This window comes from Arachis ipaensis, chromosome B2 (assembly GCF_059453495.1).
Source record: "Arachis ipaensis isolate K30076 ecotype BB chromosome B2, ASM5945349v1, whole genome shotgun sequence".
NCBI classification, from domain to species: domain Eukaryota; kingdom Viridiplantae; phylum Streptophyta; class Magnoliopsida; order Fabales; family Fabaceae; genus Arachis; species Arachis ipaensis.
The window spans coordinates 8,373,867-8,387,035 of record NC_142437.1 but is presented as its reverse complement, the minus strand read 5'-3'; the positions used below and the strand labels follow the sequence as shown (position 1 = coordinate 8,387,035).

Sequence of the window (13,169 nt, the reverse complement as noted above, 5' to 3'; positions counted from 1 at the left end):
GGGCCCATTGACATCAGATGCATTTGAGACGTAAGGCTTTTCTTGATGATCATTTCTTTTTTATTTCAATTTTGGGACATAAATAAAGTTTTTATTTTATTTTTTTAATTTTCTTTTAAATGATCAAGAAATCTGCCATATTTTAAATAATGCAGAAGATATGTGCTGTTACAGTCATAGGTTATTTCCTTGCAGTTTGTCGTTATCTCTATAGTTTTGTTTTAGCTAACTTTATTGCACCTTCTTAGGTACAAAAGGAGGAATATCAAAGAATTGCATAAAGCGTTGCACAGGTGCCATGATCAACTGCAGCAGTTCAGTCATGTAAACAAGAAAGCACTTGACTAGTATATAAATTTTACAGAACAACGAGAGGAACTTCAGAAAAGGCAAGCTAAACTTGATGCAGGAGATGAGGTAATTGTCTGGCCTTTTGGTTGAAATGGTTCTTTATAATTCACATTAAGGTGGGTGATTACCTGATAGCTAAATGCTTGATATACATTGCTAGTTCCTGTTCTGCACTATAGCATCTGAAAGATTTGGTACAACTGATCTTTCATGGCATCTGATTGTTGATATTTTTATTTCTCCCTGAAAATGGTGGTGATATTTTGATTTGTCCCTGAAAAAGGTGTTGTTAACCACTTGCATATATATGAAATAACTTTTTCCCCTTTTTATATTTTTGACTGCTTTTATTTTCTTATGGGAGTTGTATTCCAGTACTAAGGTTCATTTTGAATGTGAAACATCCAAACCCAGCTTTTGCATTTTTTTTTGACACTGGTCTATACAGCATCACTAAATTATTTTAGTTCTCTGTCACTGGCATTGAGTAATTGCAGAAAATTAGAGAGCTAATATCTGTACATGATCAACGGAAGGATGAATCAATAGAGCGCACTTTCAAAGGTGTTGCTAGGCATTTTCGAGAAGTGTTTTCTGAACTCGTACCGAGGGGTCATGGTCATCTGGTTATGATGAAGAAGAAGGTTTGTGATTGTTAAATCTTTATCTGGTTTGTGAAAGGATCTTGCTTTCTAGCGTGTTATATAGGATCATGCTTTTATCTCAAAGTGATTTCTTACTTTCTCTTCTGCGGTGCTTGATTATCAATTTTTTATGTGAAATTTGTGAGAACTGAGCTATCTCAATTGAAGTTATTTTTTTCTTTTTTGGTTATTGTAATTGATATTTTGTATCCATTCCTTTCCCTTAGGATGGTGGTCACGATGATGACGAGGATGATGAAGATGGTCCTCGTAAAGCAAACCCATAGGGTAGAGTAGAAAAGTACATTGGAGTGAAAGTGAAGGCAAGTGCATTTCTGCTGTGCCCTTTTTACTTATGATTTAAATGTTTTTTCCAGTTCATTTATTGGTCTAACATTGCAGGCAAGTGTACAATTTTTTTGTTTGATGTGCATCAGGTGAACTTGATTGACTGGTTTGAGGGAATAGTAATAAGTCGTCGCAGCGATGAGCTAGTCAAACGGATAAATACATTTTTCTAGGATTAATATAAGGACTAAGTTCTTTATGTACATAGTATACTTTTTCTTTTCTTTTTTATATGGAATGTTTATAAAGTTTAAGTGTTATAAGTATTTTTTCTTTTTCTATTTTATTTACATCATAAAGCAAATTTGTACAATGATTATTGATTAATGAAAGTGGCTATAAAAATTTCATTTTGTGAATTTGTGAATTTAATGAAATATTTCATGTTAGTAATTAATTTTAGTATATTTATATTATATATAATATAAAATAAAAAATAAAAAATAGTATAATATAACTAAAAAAATGTTACTAAAGATCTTTTGTAACATTTTTTAAGTGTTACAAAAAATATCTATGGTAATATTTTTTGAAGTGTTACAAAAAATATTTATGGTAACATTTTTCTAAATGTTACATAAAATATCTATTGTAACATTTTTTAAGTGTTACAAAAAATATCTATGGTAACATTTTTCTAACTGATACAAAATATATCTATCGTAACATTTTTTTAAGTGTTACTAAGAAAGGTTTATTGTAACATTTCTCATAATATTACTATAAAAGATCTATTGTAACATTTTTATTAAATGTTATTAAATCTTTAGAATAATGTTAGTGAAACTATTTAGTAACATAGGGTATATTTAACATTTGTTAAAATGTTACTAATATACATAGCTAACATTTTAATATGATTTGGTAACATTTTTTAAATGTTAGTAAAAGTCAATTATCTAGTAGTGACAAGCATAGCAGAAGCGATGGCCACACCTACAAAACAAGAAATTAAAAAAAATTAAATCAAAATATAATAAAATAAAATTAGAGTAATTTGCACATTAAAATTAATTCAAATAAAAAAGATAGTACTAATTAGATTCTATATTGTTAATTAGTCAAGTTCAAATTATAAAATATAAGATTACGGTGTTATAAGAAATATAAGCTAAGTTCAAATCTAAATAATAAAACCGTAATTAATCAAGAGTTCAACTAGTAATTAGCTCCCAAAAAAAAAATAGCCATTTTTTTATGAATTATATATTAACTTTAAATTTCATTTTTTTAGACTAAATCATAAATTATAAATCTTATATCCTAAGACTAAAGAATAAATCCTAAAAAAAAAAACTTAAAACATAATTTAACCATATAAAATAATTAACATTAACTAACTAAAAAAATTAACTTCCTATACTTATTCTTAAAACAAACGCCATCATATTTTATTAGGAATGCTCAATCAACAAATTTTGAACATAAACATAACTAAAAGAAATAGAACTGAGAAAAGAGTAACATTAACATTATAAGATTGTGCCAAAAAAAAGAGACTAATTATTGATTAGAAATTAATTAACCAAACCTGCAAGAAATGTGTGAACATCCCTAATTTTTTTTAACATAGATTCTGCATTTAGAACACCTTCTCCATCTCTTAGCCTCTTCAAGATTCATCACCATAAGATCTTCCTTCTCTCTTTCATTTTCATTCAAACCCATAAACTCACCACATTCCATTCCACCATGCCATGCAACTTTACACTGTGCACAGAACAATCTATGACAATTTGGACACTCAAAACAAGTCACAACTTCATTCCCATCATCATTCACCAACATTGTTGAACAATCCTTGAAAGAGCAATAGAATTTCCTTGATGTTGCAAGAACAAGATTCTCACAAAATGCATTCTCCCATCTTTCAAACACTTCCTTTGGAATTATTGACATGCAATTCTGAGGCTCCAATATTCCTCTGCATTTTGGTTCAGGACACTTCATATTTGATATATATTCTCTTGAATCTTTGCAGCTACATATTTTGCAATGCATTCATCATAGAATGAGTGGTTACAGTTTTGGTTGATGAAAATCTCTTGGAATGGTTTTGACTTTTGAATCCATGCAAATAGCACACAAGACTACTTGAAGATCATGAAGATAACTATGATTTTTATTAATCAAATCTAATTAAATTAATCTAACATAATAAAAATCAGTTAATTATGACTAGCATTATTTCAAGTTTTATTGTTTAAGTTGATTGAACTTGTTTTATAAAAAAAACTTAAATGTGTAACATTACTCTTAACTAAATATAGATTCTGCCGTTCCTAAAATTTAAATAAAGACAAGAAAGATTTAGATTTAAATTTAGATAACACAAAAAAATTAGATATATTAATAGTCAACCATGTTTTCTATCTGATTTTTAAAGGTTAGTTATGGATACATTGTTTCCGTTAAGTTTTTTCTTTTATTTAAAAAATAAAAACTAATTCAAAAAGATAAAAGAGATAGACTATCAATTTAAAGGAGAAAATATTTAAATATAAGAGAAAAGGATAAATCGATTATTGATTTTTTGGTTTGCGGACTTTTAAATTTCTAATGATATAAAAATATATTTAAGTCTCTAACTTCTTCAAAATCTGGACACATTCATGTTGAGTCTAATTTGTCCCATTTTAAAACTCTCACACATGTACATCCGTATCGATCAAGTCATACAACGGGAGTCACGTTTGATTTTTTCGTTAGGTCCGACAGACCTAAGTGAACATGAGAGATCCATATGTCCAGATTTTGAAAAGATCAGGACTTAAATGTATTTTCAAATTTTAGAGAACTTAAATGTCTGCATATTAAAAGGTCAAAGATTTATTTATCCTTTTTTCTAAATATAAATATATCTTATTAATTAGTTACAAATATCTTAATCAAATTTTAAAGAATAATACTATATATCCAAGTCTTTTTTATGAACTAAGAGTTCGTACTAGTTTGGATTGACTTTTTTAGTGAAAAAGTATTTTTTTAATAAAGTACTTTTATTCAATTTAAAACATATTTGCATACATCTTTTAAAAAAAATACTTTTATTAAAAAAAGTAAAAGTAAAAACGTTTTTAATACTTAAAAACTCTTTTTAAAAAGTCTATCCAAATGTGAAATAATTTTTGTCGGTTAAAAAAGATCTTTTTTAAAAATTAAAAAAAGAAAGTACTTCTTTCAAAAGTCAATTCAAACTGACCCTTTATTTGAGAAGTAACAAAAGCTATTTTTCTTACTTTTAAAATATAAAAAGTCAGATTACGTGTGTTTAGTACCATTTTTAAAAAATGCTTTTGACTTTTAAAAAAGTTAATTCAATATATTTTAAGAAGTATAAAAATATGGCTTCTTTCATTTTTAAAAGTTATTTTATCACTCTTATACAAAGAAATATTTGGCCTCAAAATAAAAGAGACCATGCCTATGCAAATGAAAAACAATACTAAGCTTATAAAAAAATAAAAAAACTCTAAAATTCATAATTCAAATATGAAGTTAAAAAAGCTAAATTCAAAATATCTTTTTAAAAATTGATTATGGCCTATGCAAATTCTAATAAACATTCTTACCACGATTTTTATTCTATTTTCTTTTATATTTTCATAATCAACATCATCATTATTTGATTCAATCACCATTATAGCATCTTTGACATCCCTATTCTCTTCATCATCATCAACATGAATAGGGTTCTTATTCAATTGTTTATCTAAAATTGGAGTATTACAAGTTTTGATCACTTTCTGTCATCTCTTAAACACTTCAAGTGGAAGAAGAGAACAAAAGTGTTCAGGTCCATACTCAACCTTGCATTTTGAATCATGGTAAGACACAATGACAATATTGTCCCTGAGACATGAAGCAACGCACATCTCCCACAATGGCTTAAAATCACAGTACCTTCCACAAAAAAGTAGCTCTATGCCATTCTTACGTGGTTTCATAATCTTAACCTTTGGATCTTCATTGTTAATATTGATTATTGCCATCAATACTTAATGTCATCTTGACTTTCATGCAAAAATTTGGAATTAAAGAAGTGATTAAAGAAAACAACTCAAGTTTATGGAGAATTTGGATCCTTTAAATTTTGAATTTAACTTTAGAGGGTAAAATATAATCTATCACCATTTATTTTATAGGTGAGATCAAGAGAATATATAAAAAAAAAAATATTCAATGGTTAAGAGATCAAGGATTCAAAATCGTTTATCGAATAGTCACCTCACTTGTTTGAGGCGAAAAAAGGATAAAAAAAAAGTGATTCAAGAATTGAAGAAAAAGTGACTATACAAGAACTAAACTAAGAAATAAAATAACCTAAATAATTGTTATGTGATATATATACACATCAATCATATTTATTATCTAAGATAGATTCTACTGGTTCTAAAATTTAAGTAAAGATAAGAAATGTTTAGATTTAGATTAAAAAAAAAGATTAGATATATTAATAGTCAACAATGTTTGGTAACTAATTTTTAAAGGTTCCGGATCCAATGTTCCAGTTAAGGTTTTTTTTTTTCTTTTCAAAAAAACTTATTCAAAAACATAAAACAGATTATATTATTAATTTAAAAGAAAAAAACTTTAAATATAAATATATCTTATTAATTAGTTACAAATATCTTAATCAAAATTTAAAATACCATATCAAAAAAATAAATTAAATAACCAAATATGATATATCTGGTGAGATTTAAAAATGACAGAGTCAAATTAGTTAGATAATATAAGTACTTAAAAGAGCATAATTAACAACAAAATCAGTATGCATTACAACTTCACAAAAACTTCTAACTTCTGAAAATAGTAAAACTGTCACTTGTAATCTAAGTAGTTGATGAACTATTAAAATTCTTAGTGATATCTATTTATGTACAACCATGGTACTGATTCCATGGCTTTCCACAAGCATAACAGAATTGATGGCCACACCTACAAAACAAGATATTTAAAAAATTAAATCAAAATATAATAAGATAAAACTTGAGTAATTTGCAAATTAAAATTAATTCAAATAAAAAAGACAGTACTAATTAGATATTATATTCTTAATTAGTCAAGTTCAAATTATGAAATATAAGATTATGCTGTTATAAAAAAACATGAACTAAGTTCAAATCTAAATAATAAAACCGTAATTATACTGTTTTATAAATTATATACTTTTAACTTTAAATTTTTTGGAACTAAATCTTAAATTATAAATCTTATATCCTAAGACTAAAGAATAAATTCTAAAAAAAAAGTTTAAAAAATAATTTAAATGTTAAAATAACAAATATCAACTAAATTAAAAAATTAACTTCTTATACTTATTCTTAAAACAAACAACGCCATTATTTTTCATTAGGAATGCTCAATCAACAAATTATAAACATAAACATAACTAAAAGTGCAACATTAACATTATAAGATTGTGCCAAAAAAAGATTAATTGTTCATTAGAAATAAATTAACCAAACCTGCAAGAAATGTGTGAACATCCCTGATTTTTTTCAACATAGAATCTGCATTTAGAACACCTTCTCCATCTCTTATCCTTTGCAAGATTCATCACCATAAGATCTTCCTTCTCTCTTTCATTTTCATTCAAACTCATAAACTCACCACATTCCATTCCACCATGCCATGGAACTTTACACTGTGCACAGAACAATCTATGACAATTTGGACACTCAGAACAAGTCACAACTTCACTCCCATCATCATTCACCAACATTGCTGAACAATCCTTGAAAGGGCAATAGAATTTCTTTGATGTTGCAAGAACCAGATTCTCACAAAGTGCATTCTCCCATCTTTCAAACACTTCCTTTGGAATTATTGACATGCAATTCTGAGGCTCCATGATTTCTCTGCATTTTGGTTCAGGACACTTCACATGTGATATATTCTCTTGAATCTTTGCAGCTACATATTTTGCAATGCATTCATCACAGAATGAGTGGTTGCAGTTTTGGTTGATGAAAATCTCTTTGGATGGTTTTGAATCCATGCAAATAGCACACAAGACTACTTGATCATCACGAAGATAATGATGACGATGATGAGATTGATGAGTAGAAGATTCAGAATGAACCTCTTTGAGTTTTCTCTTGAGGCTTATAGCAGAAGAATATAGAGCCTCTTGTAAATGTAGTTCCTCTGCATATTTCTCATCATTGATTGGGAATAATTCTTCAGAATCAAAGAGGGCTGAAAAGTAGAAATCATCAACTAAGAGTAGTGAATCATCTACATCAGAAAAAGACTTTGAGAGAGAAGAAGAAGAAGAAGAAGAAGAACTTCCCTCCATGATTTTGATATGCTTATCACGTGTTTCAATATGATATATCAATACCAAAATTGTGGTGATTTTAATACTTTAATTGCTACATTTACAGTTACAACTTACAAAATATAATAATGGCAATCTAGGAAACGTAATCAGTCTTCTCCAGGTTCTCAAGGCCATGAATGGCTCATAACACGAAAAGATCAAATATTGGTACTAATGGCAGCATTAATTAACGAACTTTTCAGTTCTTCTTCCACTCTGCTTTTTAAACTAATGGATGACTACTGCTACTTGTGATCATACTATTATAGTGATAGCTAAAAAAAACGAGTTTTTAAATTGGTACCCTCGTACTGAAATTACATTTAGGTATTCACTACTTCTAAATAGTCTTTCTTTTAAAATGTTTTCTAATAATTAAAATTTAACACATATAATCGATTAAATTGTATTATTTTTGTCAAAATTAGGCAAGTTAAATTAATTTAATCAAAAAATAGTGAATCAAATCTTGAACCGGTCTAAATTAATATTATTTTTTATAAAATATGACTAAAATATTCATATTTTATATATATAAATTTTAAAAACTCTAAATCCTAACCCTATAGAATTTAGAGTTTTCAAAATTAATATATATAATATGAGTATTTTAATCATTTTCTATAATAAAGGTATTGTAGTCATCTTTTATAAAAAATAATATTAATTTATATCAGTTCAAGATTTAATTCACTATTTTTTCGATCAAATTAATTTGTCTGGCCTAATTTTAACAAAAGTAATATAGTTTAATTAATTATATGTATTAAACTTTAATTACTAAAAAACATCTTACAAAAAAAGACATTTTAATTGTCTTTATCTTGACTCCCTTGCATTTATATAAGATGGGATGTTCTCAAATTTTTTTATTCAATTATTTAGTAAAGTGTAATTTTTATCATTTAATATATATATATATATATATATACTTTTTTATTTAAATAAATTAATAAATGTTTTATTTATTGAAAATACGTCATCTACTCTTATCTTATTTACACTGTAAACGAGATATTTTTTAACGTATCTCGTTTACTTTACGAGAGATATAGAAATTGAAAAAATACACATATTTCTATGTATTTGTAAATATAAAATATATTTTTTGAAAATAATAAAAAATATTAATAATTTAAATTGGACCAAACTCTTAAAAATGGAACATTTCAAATAAGAGTTAATAGTCAAAATCGTCCCTGAAAGATACTCCAATCTCCATTTTCGTCCTTGAAAGATAAAATTAATCAAAAGTGTACCCGAAAGTTACTCACGTTGATCGAGTTTGTCCTTCCGTCATCTCAGTTGCTGATGTGTCTAACGTTTGCTAAGCTGGAACGTTAAGTGCCAGCGTGGCAGAGAGCAAAACGACGTAGTGTCAATCCTCCACCCCCAAATCAATGGAACGACGTCGTTTATGGTCCAGAGTGGGATATTCAAATGTTCTTCCCATCACTCCTCTCATAACAACCCTATTGAACTTTTGCTCCAAAACCCCTCGTCTTCTCTCTACTTTGGGATTTTATGCCCAAAGATAGTTGCCTTTGATCAGAACCTCGTTGTGTGATTAACGATTTCTGTGCGTATCGAGGCTTGTGGGGGAGTTGGCGCTACTACATTGGAAAGTTGGAGGAGCTCACGGAGGACTTACGCTGTTGGAAGAAGGAACAGTAACTGCCATAGGGTAAGATTCAATTTTTTTGACAGTTTCTGTTGATTTTGCAATGTTGGTGTGCGTTGGTTTATGTTGACGTAGTTCTAAGAACCATCTAGTGAGACTAGGGTTCGGATTAGGAAGAACATGTTCTGTATGCGGTTGCTGTTAGGGGTTTCTTGGTCATTATGCCGTGGGTTATTCTGGTGTTTGGTCTTAATCGAGGCTTTGCGATGATTATGATTATGTTGTTTGCTGTGTGTTTACATGCAGTTATAAGACTGAAGTTGTTTCAGATTTTGTTGTTGACTAAATTTATTTTATTTTTGCACTTGTAGATGGAAGGTCCTCCTATGACGTTTGTATTTCACCATGGTGGGAAGTTTAAGAAGAATGATGGTGAAAATCTGTACTATGAACCGGATCACACAGAGGTGTTAATGGGAGTTGAAGGTGACACACTTGATGTGTTCTTTGTGAAGGGTTACTATAAGAAACTGGAATATGCTGAGGCTAGGGAATGTTGGTGGAAATCCCCAGGAGTTTCCCTTGAATCTGGGCTGAGGAGGCTGGCCACAAATCATGATTTGATTGCAATGGTCAAGGATTGCAGGAGGAACTTTAATTTGATCAACCTGTATTTCGAGCATGGTGTTTCAGAGCCATTTGTGGTTGGTGAGCAGGAAGAAGATGTGCTAAAAATTAAGCCAACCCAAATCAAGAGACATCACTCTCAACCCACCAAGTTACCATCCCACCCAAAAGTATGCTTTGAATCCACAAAGGCCTCAGCTGATGGTAGCAGATTATCCTCTCAGCCTTCAAAGTTGCCTTCTCAAAAAAAGTACTAGGAGATGATGAATATAGCAGTGCAGTGATGATGGTGTGAACTCTACAAGGGTGAACAAAAAAAGTGAGGTCAAAGAGAAGCACAAGCCTGTTAAGACCAGATTAGTAGAAAAAGAAATAGAGACTGACGATTCGAGCTATGAAGCTTCTAAGGATGAGGATGAATGTGATTCAGGTATTTGACTAACTCAATTGATATATGCTGGTGATTTCATTTTGGTAACATGACTAATTACATTGTGGTTTTGATTTGGCAGACCTAGAAGATAATGATGTTGATGATGGTGATTTGGATCTCAACTCATGGCACTCAGAGGACTCAGGCCAGGAATTAGACTCTGATGAGGAATCACCGACCGTCTATCCTCAGTATAATGACAAGGAAAAGTTCGAGGACCTCAAATTTGAGGTTAGTATGATATTCAAATCAAAGGAACATTTTATGCATGCAACTAGGGACTACACAATCCAGTTGGGTAGAAACATATTGTTTACAAAGAATGACAAGTTTGGGTTAGGGCTATGTGTAAGGCTGAGGGCTGTCCTTGGATAGTATACTGTGCACGTAGTAAGCAAGACGGGTCCTGGTAGATTAAAACCCTAGTTGACAACCATATCTGTCCTAGAAGGTGAAAAAACAGGGCAGCCACCCAACAGTGGATACTGAGCAAACTTGTTCCAAAACTTAGGAAGCACCCTACCATGAGACATCGTGAAGTGTATGAGTGGTTTGTCAGGAAGTGTAATGTAAACCTCAATAGCACCTACATCACTAGAGCATTGAAAGCTGCTAGGAAAGTGGTAAAGGGAGATGAAGTTGCCCAGTATGGGTTAGTCTGGGACTATGCTAATGAATTACTGACAAGTAATCCTGGGTCTACAGTTCAAGTTGGTGTAATCCCGATGCCAGAGGATCCTCCTCAATTTGAGAGGTTTTATGTGTGTCTTGATGCGTGTAAAAAAGGTTTTAAGACTGGGTGTAGACCGATGATTGGATTGGATGGGGCTTTTCTTAAGACCCTGCACGGTGGGCAAATATTGACTGCGTGTGCCCAGGATGCCAATAATCACATCTTTGTCCTTGCCTATGCAATTGTAGATGTGAAAAATAAAGACAACTAGAAATGGTTTCTGGACCTGTTGCAGTCAGACCTTGGCAATACAATGATAACAAGTTGTGCATCATTTTAGACATGCAGAAGGTGAGAACCATTTTCATACTCATATTCATAGTTTTGGGTTTTATTTGATTTAATGAGATATACTAGTAGGACTAAATTGATTTAATGATCATCTTTAAGGGATTGATATGATTAACACTCTTTTCGGGTTTGTCTGTTTTGGTCAGGGACTTATTCCAGCAGTGAAGGAAGTCATGCCTAGTGCCCAGCACAGATTCTGTGTGTGGCATCTGTGGCGGAATTTTTCAAAACAATGGGGTAGTACAGAGTTGAAAGACCTGGTATGGGAGTGTGCTAGATCAAGAACACGGAATGAGTTCAAGGGGAACATGAAGAGAGTTAAGGTCATCAATGAGCAGGCTTGGCAGTATCTTGAAAAGTGGCCAAAGGAAGCTTGGACGAAGGCATACTTCAGTGAGGATCCCAAGATTGACAACATTTGCAACAATGCTTGCGAATCATTCAATGCTAAAATCAAGCATGAAAGGACCAAGTCTATTTTGACTTTGGCTGAAGAGGTGAGAAGAATAATCACGAAGAGCATGGTCGATAACAAACTCAAGTTGAGCACTTATCAAGAAATTTTATCCCCGGTTCAGCAAAGCAAACTAGAAGCAATGACAAAGATATCTAGTCACTGGGCTCCCCAATGGTGTCGGGATGATAAAAAGGAGTTGTTTGAAGTTCATGGCTGGCCCACAAACATGATGGTGGACTTGGAAAAGCACACTTGCAGCTGTAGGTTCTGGCAACTCACAGGTAAATCAACTAAACCCTTTCACTCCTTTCCTTAGCCTCACTTAGTCAGAGTTGTTTTTAATTTTATCATTACATTTGTATGTACTGGCCACAGGGATGCCATGTATACATGCAATTTCAGCCATTCAGGATAAAAATGGTAAGAGGACTGAGGAGTATTGCCATGAATGGTTGACAATGAAGGCGTATAAAAGGAAATACTGTTTCAATGTTAACCCAGTGAAAGGACAAGATCTGTGGGAGAAAACATCGTCACCTGCCCCTGTCCCACCCCCAATTAAGCCAAAACCTGGTAGGCCTATCAAGAAGAGGAGAAAAGATAAGGGAGAGTAGCCAGTTGGGTCAAGCACCAAGATGAAGAGGAAGTACAACCCAATCAGGTGCATGTATTGTGGTGAAGTTGGACACAACAAGAGAAGTTGTGCAAAGAAGAAAAAAAAGGATGTTGAGGAACAAGCTAGGCAAATGCAACTTCAGCTTGCCCTTGTTAAAGAGCCTGCTTCCCTTACAGATGAGGCAAACACCAACAATGAAGTTCAATCCCATTCTCCCCCTCCTCCACCAGTCCAGCCACAACCTGATATGGAAGTCAGCCAACCAGAAGGAACCCCACCAATGCAAGATACCCAACTGCCTGTTCAAGACCTTCAGGTTATTTTCTTATTTCTTTATCTTCTGGACAAATTGTATTTATTTACTTGAAAATTAATGGTTCTGCAACTGGCCTATGCAGGGTGCAAAGAGAGGCAGGCCACCCAAATTGCATGTCATCAAAAGCAAGACAAGATTGAATGCCTCCACGAAGTCACCTGTGGCCATATCTGCTGAGACATTGAAAGGAACAACTTCTGCAACTGCAAAAAAGATATAAACCTTCATGACATTCGTGCCTACTCCTAGGCTTCAAGCGTCCAAGAAAGAAAGATTAACATCTTTAACTACAAAATATATTTTGTATGTAGTTGCAACTTTGCTTTTTGGGAACATGGCTGTGTAAATTGGTTGTGTGATCAGGATCATTTTAGTTAGGCCTATTATGTTTTTTTGGTTTAAGT

The 13,169-nt window shown here is 31.5% G+C and overlaps 3 protein-coding genes and 1 pseudogene across 3 annotated transcripts; 2 read left to right on the top strand and 2 right to left on the bottom strand.

Moving 5' to 3' along the window:
* Positions 1–2,242: 2,242 nt before the first annotated feature.
* Positions 2,243–5,335, bottom strand: LOC148572961 (E3 ubiquitin-protein ligase RSL1-like; annotated as a pseudogene).
* Positions 5,336–6,150: 815 nt separating this feature from the next.
* Positions 6,151–7,647, bottom strand: LOC107626733 (E3 ubiquitin-protein ligase RSL1-like). Its single transcript, XM_016329635.3, has 2 exons — positions 6,815–7,647; positions 6,151–6,284 (listed from the first exon to the last, which is right to left on the bottom strand). Exons 1-2 carry the CDS (start codon positions 7,645–7,647, stop codon positions 6,221–6,223), a joined length of 897 nt encoding a protein of 298 aa, XP_016185121.2. The 3' UTR covers positions 6,151–6,220.
* A 2,016-nt stretch (positions 7,648–9,663) lies between these two features.
* On the top strand, positions 9,664–10,727 carry LOC148572960 (uncharacterized). Its single transcript, XM_088505598.1, has 3 exons — positions 9,664–10,169; positions 10,225–10,349; positions 10,432–10,727. Exons 1-3 carry the CDS (start codon positions 9,664–9,666, stop codon positions 10,725–10,727), a joined length of 927 nt encoding a protein of 308 aa, XP_088361724.1.
* A 571-nt stretch (positions 10,728–11,298) lies between these two features.
* Positions 11,299–12,447, top strand: LOC148572959 (uncharacterized). Its single transcript, XM_088505597.1, has 3 exons — positions 11,299–11,376; positions 11,523–12,114; positions 12,209–12,447. The coding sequence occupies exons 1-3, from the start codon at positions 11,299–11,301 to the stop codon at positions 12,445–12,447; spliced, it is 909 nt and encodes a 302-aa protein (XP_088361723.1).
* Positions 12,448–13,169: the final 722 nt, after the last annotated feature.